Here is a 12,590-nt window from a genome sequence, read left to right as displayed (position 1 = left end):
TTTTGAACTTCAGCCATTTTGGGGTTTCCTGGTATCTGAGCTAGGTAGTAATCAGTCCGTTTCGCTGTCAATCCCAGGGCACCTATGACAATAGGTATTGTTTTAGTCTTCAGGTTCCACATTTTGCTAATTTCTATATCAAGATCTTTATATTTGCTCAGTTTTTGGTAGGTCTTGACAGATACGTTTATATCGATTGGGACAGTCATATCAACGAGGAGGCATGATTTTTGTCTGAAGTCTTTCAGTATGATGTCTGGCCTATTTGCATCTATCTTTCTGTCAGTTTGAATGGTGAAGTTCCAGAGGAGTGCGATGTGATCATTTTCAAGTACTGGGGGTGGTTTGTGTTCCCACCAGTTTTTATCATGGGGCAAGTCCAGGTTTTTGCATATTACCCAGTGAATATATTGTGCAGCTCTATCATGCCTGTTGAGATACTCTGTAGGCGCAAGCAGACTGCACATGGAGACAACATGATCGATGGTCTCATTTTGTTGTTGGCATATACGACATAATGGGGAGCTGCCGTTCTTTAATATGTTGGCCTGGTAGTTCTTTGTAGGTAGGCATTGATGTTGGGCTGCTATGATAAACCCCTATGTTTCTGATTTCAAGCCAGAGGCCATTAGCCATTGATGAATAAGGGCTTTGTCAACATCTGCATTATTCGCTCTCTTTGGGTATTTGCCATTGAGAGGTTTTCCATGTCATTTATCAGTAATAATATCTAAGGCAGCAATTTTAGCACGGGTTTTCAAGCGCTTAGCTTTTTCTGCGGGTGTTTCTAGTTCGTCTAATTCTTGAATTTGTTGTAATTGGAATTCACTTAGATATTCCTTTGCCTGTTTTGTTACTGAGTAAGATGCTTTCTTGCTTTCATGTTTTGAGACAAGTTTTAGCATCCAAAACAAAATAAGGTTTGTTTTAAGGATGATGAACAAAACACCCATATTTCCAAAGGTGAATTATTCAAACCCCAAACATTCCTCTCAACACATGGCTATGATGCTCCCCCACTACTTCTGCTTGTGATCAGAGATGCACATATCGTCAACCACTAAGGGACATGCTTAACTGGTTATGGTCAAACAACTGACAAGAAAATCTGTGGTATTGAGCAGAATATTTACTGTCACCCATCTTTTATACTAAGACAAAACAATGTACACAATAACACTTCGAATCAGTTAAGATCAGAAGCTATGAGAACCACTGCCTGGTACTACATCTGGGCATTATTATTATTATTATTATTATTATTATTATTATTATTATTATTATTATTATTATTATTATTCATTATTATTATTATTATTATTATTATTATTATTATTATTTTCTTCATTATTATTATTATTATCATCATCATCATCATCATCATCATCATCATCATCATCATCATCATCATCATTATTATTATTATTATTATTATTATTATTATTATTATTATTATTATTTTTATTATTATTTAAACCAGTTTGATATGGTTCCATCTAACTTATATATATATGCGTGTGTATATGTATGTGCGTGTATAAGTCTCCTTATATTCAAATTGGTTGATTACTGGTGTTTGCTGCATATTGCTGTGTTATGTCTGAATGTAGATAACAACAACGATGAAGAATTACATAATATAATGTCTGGGGCTGTTAGAAGCTCTGATTCGTAAATCTTAATTTTTTTTCTTTTGGTTGCTCACATTATGTGTCATATCTTTTACATTAACATCACAAAACTAACGATTGTTGTCACACCTAGACACTGTGCCTGCAACTGTGTCTCTTGAGATTTTCGATCAATAACCCTCGCTCTTCGATTACAAACGCGCAGTTTGTTCAAAACGAATAATGATACAGTAGTTATAGTAGCCGAAGATTATCAGGTCTACTGTTCTATCTTACAACCAATTTATAATTTAAAAGCTATATAATCATTCATTCAGCTAACGTTGTATTTATATTTTGTCATCACACAATTATTTCTAATTAGATTTTTGATGCCTACTACATTAAATATGTTAACACTGTCTTAACTACTCATAGTTATATAATGATATGAAGAGATATTTTCCAGTAGATTTTTGTTGTGGTAAAATTGTCCAGGCTTACATTTGTAGTTGATTTTTCGATGAATACGAATTTTGGTATTTCTCGAAGAATTCCATAGTAACTGCCTAGAAGTGTAGTTTTAGGGTATTTGCCTCGGGGTCTAACGAGTCCAGAGACCCAATGCTAACCTATGTATGCTGTCCTACTGTATGCATTAGGTTGTCAGATAAACTCATAAGCCCGTCACCAGACTTTGGTGCGAGAGGGTGCTTCAGAATATTCTGGGTGGGCACTAATTTGTAATAATGCTAAATTAGAGTTTCGAAAAATAAGTGAATCACTGTAAATCTGAGGGTGCATCATTGAATTATGAGGAGGCAGTGTCGTCCAATGTACTCTCTTATCGATGGGCATGTTAGTCAAATTCAAGAAATGTATTGCGGAAAGATTTTTGTAAACTATATTTTCCAAGTCTGAGGGTGCACCATTGAATAGTAAGAATCCAGTGCCGTTCAGTGCTCTCACCACCTCAGAGACGGACATGTAAACTCATTTGTTTTACCTCCTTGGCACTCCACCGTCATTCATCTGAAAAGAGGTAAAAGGTACACAAATGTTAGTTACCTTCTTGAGTCATACTGACTCATAAGGGCCGGTTTCCCGGTTTTCATAGCGTATAGATCCGCACCTGGACGGGACGCCAGCCCATCGCAGGATTACTCATTTTTACCAGCTGAGTGGACTGGAGCACCGTGAAGTGCTCTGTTCAAGAACACAACGCGTCCAGGAATCGAAACCATCTTACGATCATGAGTCCAATATCCTAATCACTAAACCACGTGCCTCCACTATAAACAAATGTTGTAGAGCAGTGGTTCTCAACCGTGGTCCATATGACCTCAGGGGGTCCATAAAAGAGTTTTTTTTTTGGGGGGGGGGTCCATGCAAGCAAAACAGTAAATTAGGGATCTACAATAGTATATTAAGAGTCCATGAAAAAGTTTTGCTGTAGATTGCAAGCCATAGCTAAGTTGCTTTCTCTTACATTTTTCTTGGTTCAACAAATACAAGTTAATGTGTGAGTAACAAAATAGGAATTTTGAAAGAAGTTTCTATAAAACTAGTTTTTAAGTATCGTATAGCTATAGGGGACCACCAGAATAGAATAGTAATCAAAGGGGTCTATAGATAAAAAAAAAAAAAGATTGTGAACCCCTATGGTAGAGGAAGAATAGAGATACGGAAACCCATAAAACATTACATTGAAATGAAATATAATGAACGGCAAAAAACAAAAACAAAAAAAAACATAATTTATCTGACAACCCGGTAGTTCCCAATACATTGCTTAGTCCGGCGCGTACAATGCTGTTAAGACGGATCTGCTCCCAAGATAATGTGTTTGTGTACGAACACCTAATCTACGAGTCTATCATGTTAGTGTCTGATGTTCAGAAAGTGTTGATACAATGCAAGAATTTAACTGCAAAGTCGCTGGTCAATGTCATTTATAGTAGTTAAGAGGTTTATTATGTTTTATTGTCAGTCTCTCGGATGTCTTCGAGTAATCAGTGCAAACGCTTATTTCAAAACTGATGTTACAAATGCATCAGATTTTATTGCTATGGTTTCTATTTTTGGGGTGGGTGAATGGGTGGTTATTTCCTAATCTTGGATGCATTATTCACAGTAAATTCTGATTTGTATTTTCTATCATCTCCTTAAAGTGATATTAAGAAAAAAATATTGCCATAAACTCATCGATTAAATGTTATTTTATGATGTAAAAAGAAGTAAAATGCAAAAGAAATGAAACTAAAAATTCAGAGTGATGATAGTAAATCGAAAAGAGAGGGGATTTTTGTTCTCACATTTTATTTTAAAAGTAAAAGAGCTAAACCACATGATTTCGTAAATGTACAGCGTAATGCTACATCCATAAGTGCTGGTGGTTATTGCGCCTGCAAATGATGTATTAAGTGTTACAAATTTAGAAAGTAGCTGAAGTGCACTGTTTCATAATTGTATTTCCAACAAATGATGCAATAAATATATGTTATGTGGCCTACCGCTCAAGACATGCTAGCTCAGCAATCGTGAACACATACATAAAGCTAATTCCTTCCATAAATGAAAATTACATTTCAATTTAAATACTCTGTATATGTATTTTTCATATTACATAAAGATATTAAATAACTTTCTGATTTTCGTTTTACTTTCCATTATTTTCATTTATTTCTTAGTTTAGTGTCGATACTGCCGATTATTTTGGTTTTATTTCTTTCGTATTTTACTCTTTTTTTTTTTTGCCTTCTGAAATAAAATTTAACCAACTCACCAATTGTTTGTTGTACTCGGGGACCTCTATTGCCATATTTCCTTCGTATTGTTGTAAATTTCTCAGTTTAGGTTCTATTTGTTACAATTGCTGCGGTTAGATTTCCTTGAAATTCAGTTTTCTATATTTAGAAATTTAGACCGAAGGTGGTTGCTGTTGGTAAACAGCAATACAATACTATATTTGACAAATCTAGCCAAGTGTCACTGACGTCAGCTTGTGGTCGGCGTGTTAGCTAAAATGAAAAGTTTAATTTTTGCATTTAAAATTGCTACCAGAACATTGGAGAAGTTTCTGCGGAAAGCATGTAAAATGAGCATAAGATTCAACTCTTTGGGGACATTTGGCTTACTGCAGCTGGAAGCTCTGCCCTGTCTTCAGTTTCACTTTTGATAAGAATTTTCATCGCTCGATTTCTTCACTGACAGTTTATTGCTGTTACCACTGACTGTTATGTTCCCCTTTCTCTGATAATTACAACTTGAGTATTGCAAAGCAAAATGTTAAATGTTATCAATAAAACACGATTGAAGATAATTTCCTTTATTTGCTTATAATTCAACATGTTAATATAACACCATTCAACTCAATTGTCACATTTCTAGCATGAATGTTTGACCGTCACTATCTTCTTTTTTTTACTTGTTCTAGTCATTGGACTGCAGTCACGCTGGGGCACCGATCTGAAGGGTTTAGTCGAACAAATCGAACCCAGTATTTCTTTCATCAAACCGCCAGGTTACGTGAATGTAAACAAACCGACACCGGTTATAAAGTGGTGGTGGGAGGACAAGCACGCACAAACACATATATGTGTACAACGGATTTCTTTCAGTTTTAATCAACTAAATCCACTCACAAGGTTTTTGATCGATCCGGGTCTATAGTAGAAAACACTCAATATGTCGCACAGTAGGACAGCACACAAGACCACATGGATGGGAAACAAGTTTCTTAGCCACAGGGCCACACACATGCACCTCTATACATGTTCTCCTGGTTTAATTTCTCACATTTTTCTCCAATATAGAAAGAGCCGGTTTTTTTGAAATGGGACATCATCTAGGTGATCATGTACATAGTTAAAAATAAACCTATTGGCCAATTTCAGTTATTTGTCTTAACTCAATTTATTTTTTAAATATGCAAATTATTCTGGCCATAAATTACCCATAACTCTTTTCCCTTATGTCAACTGTTCGGTAGGCTTCGGCAGATTCTACAAAACTGATGTGGTCTAGTAGAGTGAAACATGTCCATAGTTGTCCCTTGCCAGCAAATAAAGGTCAGATTTTACCTCTTTTACCTAAGCATATAAATTTACTTAAGCATGTAAATTTACTTTGAACAAATAATTCTTGATGTCTTGAAATTATGCCCCCGCGTCTTCGCCAGTCACTAACAAATGCTGACAGGATTTGATTTTTTTTCTTGAAAAGGGCAATTTTAATTAAGAAATTTTTGTATTCAACATTTAGCGCATCACTCTGCATATAAGTATGTATCTGCTAAGATAGGCATTTGTCTGCATGTATATTTACATGATGCATATTGTTTTCACGTAGATTGTTTCACTAAATTACGTATTCCCGAAAATGAACGGCCTGACAATATAGCAGGTACTACAAACGAATTGAGCCAGAAGAGAATGCTAGATAAGTCAACGAGACAGCAAGAAATAAACATCTCAAATGAGTTATAACGAGCATATAACTCACAACATTGTAGTACCTAGTTTTGGGCCTTTTGAACTTTCTGGCTACTGCCTGCTATTGGAAATAATAGGGCTGAAAATGAGGCGAGATGGTCACGATTAGAACATCAACTAGACAATAAAATTTCAAAGAAAACTATTGTTAGTGAACTACGGATAAATATAATGCATGGTAAAAATGTGAAATGTCCTACAACAAACGAACACCAGATACAATTAACCACTGCATACACTGAATGGACAGGATGATCTTCAGTTAGACGGAGGGAGATGTTACATCGGAATCTGTGGATCGCATAAAGTAATTTCTCCAACAGCTTATGAACCATAGATATTTGGTTGAACAGGGCTTACTTAAGGCTACAACAACAACAACAACAACAACCTCTTTTCAATTCAAGAGAAAGAATGTCTCAACAAATAACTCCTCTACTGCCTCAAAAATCCAAAAAAAAAAAAAAGAAAAAAAGGAAAAGAAAAATCGGCAGCATCCTCAACAGAAAATATCAGTTACCTCATTGCTAACTAGAAAAAGAACGACCGGAAGCTATTATCTCCACATGAGACATGATGTGATAGCCAGAACGATGTAGAATAAAACGAGTAATAGAAAGGTAAGGACATCAATTAAAAATGAACGTGTTGAGAACGAAGGATGGAAATGCTTCTTATGAACTCTAAATGCAGAAAAAAAAAAGAAAGAAAGCAGAGGCTGAATCAAAAATGTAGCTTATCTGAGATTGTCCTTTGATTAGCATTAAAATGCATGTTCTGTTAGGAAAGTCATCTACCCACTTGATAGCTAAACGCGCATTGAATTTATCATCAGAGAGCTGGGTTTTTTTTTACTGTATCACTACATGACAAGTAGGATGACATTAATGTATAAGAAACAAATACAGGTATGTCAAATGCCATATAACATAGATTCCTGATTTACTAAATTCATCCCCGCTTTTTGAAGATATGTCATAATTACCAACTAGCAATTAAGAGAAGCTGTACTTAAGGAGGGGAGATAATCTCAAGAATCAAGAATTTCCCCAAATTAATATATCATAAAGGAAAAAAAGGCAGATGTATTGTCAGGAAATAAGAGGACAGTCATTTACACGTGTTCCGAGCTCAACAAGTGTCATCAGCACGACAACAACCTGACCTTCTCTCCAGTAGCCAAAGGACTTAGATTTATACCAAAAAGAACAAAAAACATTTATGGCCTCTTTTACTCACTTACTCTTTTATTTGTTTCAGTCATTTGACTGTGGCCATGCTGGAGCACCGCCTTTAGTCGAACAAATCAACCCCAAGAATTATTTTTTGTAGGCCTAGTACTTATTCTATGGGTCACTTTTGCTGAACCGCTAAGTTACGGGGACGTAAACACACCAGCATCGGTTGTCAAGCGATGGTGGGTGGGGACAAACACAGATACATAAACACACACACACACACACACACACACACACACACACACACACACACACACACACACACACACACACACACACACATATATATGTATATATATATATATATATATATATATATATATATATATATATACGACGGGCTTCTTTCAGTTTCCGCCTACCAAATCCATTCACAAGGCTTTGGTCGGCCCGAGGCTATAGTAGAAGACACTTGCCCAAGGTGCCACGCAGTGGGACTGAACCCGGAACCATGTGGTTGGTAAGCAAGTATTTGTTTGTATTGTTTCAGTCATCAAACTGCGGCCATGCTGGGGCATCGCCTTAAAAATTGTTAGTCGAATGTATCGAACCCAGTACTTATTTTTAAAAATCCTGTTATTTATTCTATCGGTCCTTTTTTGCCGAACCACTAAGTTATAAGGACGTCAACACACCAACACTAGTTGTCAAACAATGGTAGCGGTGGTGATGGGGGACAGACACAGACGCAAAGACACAAACACATAGACATATATATATATACATATGCATATATACGATGGGGCTTCTTTCAGTTTCCGTCTACTAGTTCCACTCACAAGGCTTTGGTCGGTCCGAGGCTATAGTAGAAATCACTTGCCCAAAGTGCCGGACTGAACCCCGAACCATGTGGTTGGGAAGCAAGCTTCTTGCAACACAGCCACGCCTCGTCTCGAGCTAAAAGACATAACTCGAAGTGGCCTGTGGTATCTATATTGGAATAACATAGACAAATACAGGTATGTCAAATAACATACAGCATAAATTCTTGATTTTGGTTTAACAAAAAGAAGGTTTTTACATGGTCCCTCTATCTGGGATACTGGAATTGTAAACTCGTTAGTGATATAAATTTGTTTTCTTCTTGCATTCTGTAACTATCTCCATTTCTTGGACAGTAAAATCATAACCTTCAAAATGTGACACGAAGTAACGGACATGAGTGCAGGAAAAGCTACACTTCTTGTCATTATTAATATCATTTAAGGCGGCGAGCTGGCAGAATCGTTAGCACGGAGGGCAAAATGCTTAGCGGCATTTTGTCCGTCTTTACGTTCTGAGTTCAAATTCCGCTGTGGTCGACTTTATCTTTCATTCTTTTTTGAGTCGATCAAATAAGTACCAGTTGAGCACTGGAGTCGATGTAATCGACTTACTCTTCCCCTGAAATTGCTGGTATTGTAGTAAATTTGAAACCACTATTAGTATCATTTAAGGCGGAGGGCAGGCAAAACCATTAGCACGCCGGACAACATGTATGGTGGTATTTTGTCCGTCTTTACGTTTTAAGCTCAAATTCCGCTGAGGTCGACTTTGCCTTTCATTTTTTCATCTTTTCGAAGTCGATAAAATAAGTGCTAGTGGAATCGATATTATCGACTTCCCCTCCTCTAAAAAAGTACTGGCCTTGTGCAAAAATTTGAAACCATTATTAGCACCATTAAGGCAGCGAGATGACAGTATCGCAAGCGGATGAGAAAAAATGCTTTGCCGTATTTCTTCCGACTTATTATGTTCTGAGTTTAAATTGCACCGAGGTCGACTTTGCCTTTCTTCCTTTCGGAGTTGATAAAATAGTACCAGTTGAACACTGGGGTCGATGTAATGCACTAGCTTCCTCTGCCAAAATTTCAGGCCTTGCGCCTATAGTAGGAAAAAATACTAGTACCATTTTCAAGTTTACGAGAAAGTACACACATACCACTTTCTTGATGTGTAGGATGCTTCTCCTCCAAGTATTTGTTGAGGTAGACAAATCCAACATTAAAGAAGGTTGCTCGGAACGTTACCGAGAAGTGAATACTTCTTGAGTTCACTCCAGATGTGTAAATGGTTAAATACATATTATTCGTTACTGCTGTTTAGCAGATGCTATCTGACATTATACAACCTTGGTTCCCAAACTTCTTCAAAATTTTCATCCTACGGACCCCCTCCCAAATTTTCGAGGCTTCACGATCCTCTACCCCCGCCCCCAAATTGAAAAAAACCAGAGACGAACGAAGTAAAATGACCTTGTATAAAATAATTTTTCATGAGATAAAATTTTACTGATATAATAAAAAAATTCAATGAGAAGGGTGAACTTGTTTTGTCTATAATATGTCTTCAATATTAGGCTGCGTTTTTGATAATGCGACCCTCATGTCATGCGCAACGTTCAGTTTATTGCGAACCTTTGTTTCAATTGCGAGTAAAGTTGCAAAAGCCGTCTCACATTCGTACGTTGTTGCGAATGGAACGATGAATTTGAGGGCCAATTTGGCAACATCTGGATAGGATAGCGTCATTTCAATCCAGAATTCACTGCAACACATGTTACGGAAGGCGTTTTTTGCACCTCTGTCAATCAGCAAATCGATGAACTGTTCTTGAATGACGTAATCTTCTAACGGAACGTCCACAACAGAGATTGCAAAGGGATTGGTGATAAAATAATGAACTTTTTCCAAGTTTTGGAGGTCGGGAAAGTATCTTTGAATTTCAGCGTGAAGAACTAAGACATGCTGTTTTATTATGTCGAGGATATCAGCATCAACTCGAAGGCCATCTTCATCAAGGAAAGTATTGAGGTTCGGAAATGATGCAAAATACTCACATTCCAATTTAGAATGCCACAAATGGAGCTTCATTTTAAATGCAGTCATTTTTTCATGACTGGACAACGGTGATGTCCTTTCCTTGTAGTGCTAAGTCAATAAAATTAACTGATTAAAAAATGACGACCAAAAGGAGAGACATATAAGGAACCGAATATTGGAGAATTGTCTGTGCAGTTCTTTTTTAGCACCTCGAAAAAATTCGTGATTCTCTTTTCGTAGAACGAAGGCTCTTTTCAGTACTCTCCCCTTGAATAACTACCTCACATGCGAGTACAGTAAAAACGTTTCAAAATCGGAGCCATTGTCCTTGCACAAGTCAGCAAAAAGACACGAGTTTAGAGAAATGGCTTTAATAAAATTTACTGCTTTGACCACATCATTCAAAACATTCTTCAAATGATCGGGCATTGTTTTAACCATCGATGACGTGTACAATGCATATCGATTGCGTTAGGAGACTTCTCTTTCGCCATTGTCTGAAAGCCAGAGCGGCAATCTATACCTCCTCCAGACAGCCAGCCCAGAATACATCCCTACCCAGACTATACCCCATGCTTGCGGACAAATAACACAAATGTACCTTACTTATAAAAGTTGCCTCAGAACATATATAAAATTTGATGTCAATCGATGAAGAATTAAAAGTTACATGTAAATTTCGATTTAAACATAGTAATTTAGAATTATCAAATGCAAATATTCAATGTATCAATATAAACCCAACGTATAGGTAGATTGGAAAAAAAATTCACGACTCGCGCGTGCTGCGCAACGCTCCTGTACTATGAGTCATAGCCTAGACTCGCACAAATGTGGCTATTCATGTTGGGTTTATATTGATACATTTTAAAGTATTTGATAATTCTAAATTGCTATGTTTAAATTGAAATTTACATGTACAATTTTCAATCCTGTGTAGACTTGCTGCACCCTTACCCCCGCACAGATTAATAAAGCCAGAGAAAGATGCCCGCATTCAAGTACGTGCGTGTACACCCTGCGCGCGTCGCAATGCGTCGCCTCAAAAGCATTCTCTCTGTAAGTTTTTTTAAAAACGTAAATTAGGGGCTCTGTGCAGTGTGCGTATGTTCAATGGTTCCAGTTTTAGCTAAAACTGGAAAACCTAGGCTTTGAACATTAAAAATCTGAAAATTAGCGACACCTTCGCGGACCCCTTTTTGGGAACCAAGGTTATACAACATTCAAAGGCTGTCTAGATTGATCTTAAACCTCTTACTCGTTTTTCCTTCCGAGATGGGCCTGGTATTATCATTATTTTTCTGAAGCTTCTAGTTTATTTCAGGATCTTACGGGTTTTAATATTTATGGAACGAATTAAAGGAGGCAGGCTGGCAGAATCGTTAGTACGCCTGGCAAAATGCTTAGCGTCTTTACGTTCTGAGTTCAAATTCCGCCGAAGTCGACTTTGCCTTTCATCCTTTCGGGGTTTGATAAAATAAGTACCAATTGTGCACTGGAATTGATGTAATCGACTTACTCCTCCGGAACTTATAGCTTTGTACCAAAATTTGAATCTAATGTTTATGGAGAAAATTAAGGCGGCGGACTGGGAGAATCGTTAACATGCTGGGCAAAATGTTTAATGGTATTTCATTTACCTTTACGGTTTGAGTTTGAGTTTAAATTCTTCCGAGGTCGATTTTGCCTTTCATTCTTGAGAGGTCAATAAAATAAGTATCAGTTGAACCCTGGGGTCAATGTAATCGAATAAACCCTCCCCCGAAATTCCTGGCCATGTGTCAAAGTTTGAAATCAATATTTATGGAGCGAATTTTCTCTATAGACTCAGTCAAGTATCTCAAATGTAGGTACCTGTACTATTACTGCAAATTTGTAGCACTCGTTGTTTGGAACAGAGAAGACAGAGAAATCATTAACAGGTTTATATTAGCTGAAAATATTGGTTTCAAATTTGGCACAAGGCCAGTGGTTTCATGGGAAGGGTTAAGTCAATTACATCGACCCCAGTATTCAACTGACACTTATTTTCTCGACCCCGAAAGGTTGGAAGGCAAAGTGGGCCTGCGCGGAATTTGAATACAGAACATAACGACAGACGGATGCTGCAAAGCATTTTGTCCGGCGTGCAAACGATTCTGCCAGCTCACCGCTTTCATTGCTTGAAAATATTGTCACTAATACAATTGTTTCTCAGTATAGTAGATGTTTCCAGTATAGATCTTTAAATCATCGACAAATGATATTATGAGATATAATGGTGTCTCACGTTCTTGTAGACCCTAAAATACAATTGCTGGATTTTGTCACAGAAATGCCAGAGAATTTCGTGCAAAAATAATAAATATGTGTGTGTGTGTGTATGTGTGTGTGACCTTATATAATGTGTGTTCAGGAACGAATACACACATGTATGTCTTCTGCAAGGAAATGCCGCCGAATACATGC

At 37.1% G+C, this 12,590-nt stretch overlaps 1 protein-coding gene across 1 annotated transcript; it reads right to left on the bottom strand.

Annotated features, from left to right (window-relative positions):
* Window positions 1-9,656: 9,656 nt before the first annotated feature.
* Window positions 9,657-10,208, bottom strand: LOC106870203 (zinc finger BED domain-containing protein 5). The gene has a single exon (XM_014916205.2). The coding sequence runs from the start codon at window positions 10,206-10,208 to the stop codon at window positions 9,657-9,659; it is 552 nt and encodes a 183-aa protein (XP_014771691.1).
* Window positions 10,209-12,590: the final 2,382 nt, after the last annotated feature.

This window comes from Octopus bimaculoides, chromosome 4 (assembly GCF_046866305.1).
Source record: "Octopus bimaculoides isolate indiv1 chromosome 4, ASM4686630v1, whole genome shotgun sequence".
In the NCBI taxonomy this organism is placed as follows: domain Eukaryota; kingdom Metazoa; phylum Mollusca; class Cephalopoda; order Octopoda; family Octopodidae; genus Octopus; species Octopus bimaculoides.
The sequence above is the reverse complement of the archived record's forward strand: the minus strand, read 5'-3'. Positions and strand labels throughout refer to the sequence as shown.

Excerpts from the sequence above, each read along its gene's own strand:
- LOC106870203 (XM_014916205.2), bottom strand. The coding sequence starts at position 10,208 with ATGACTGCATTTAAAATGAAGCTCCATTTGTGGCATTCTAAATTGGAA.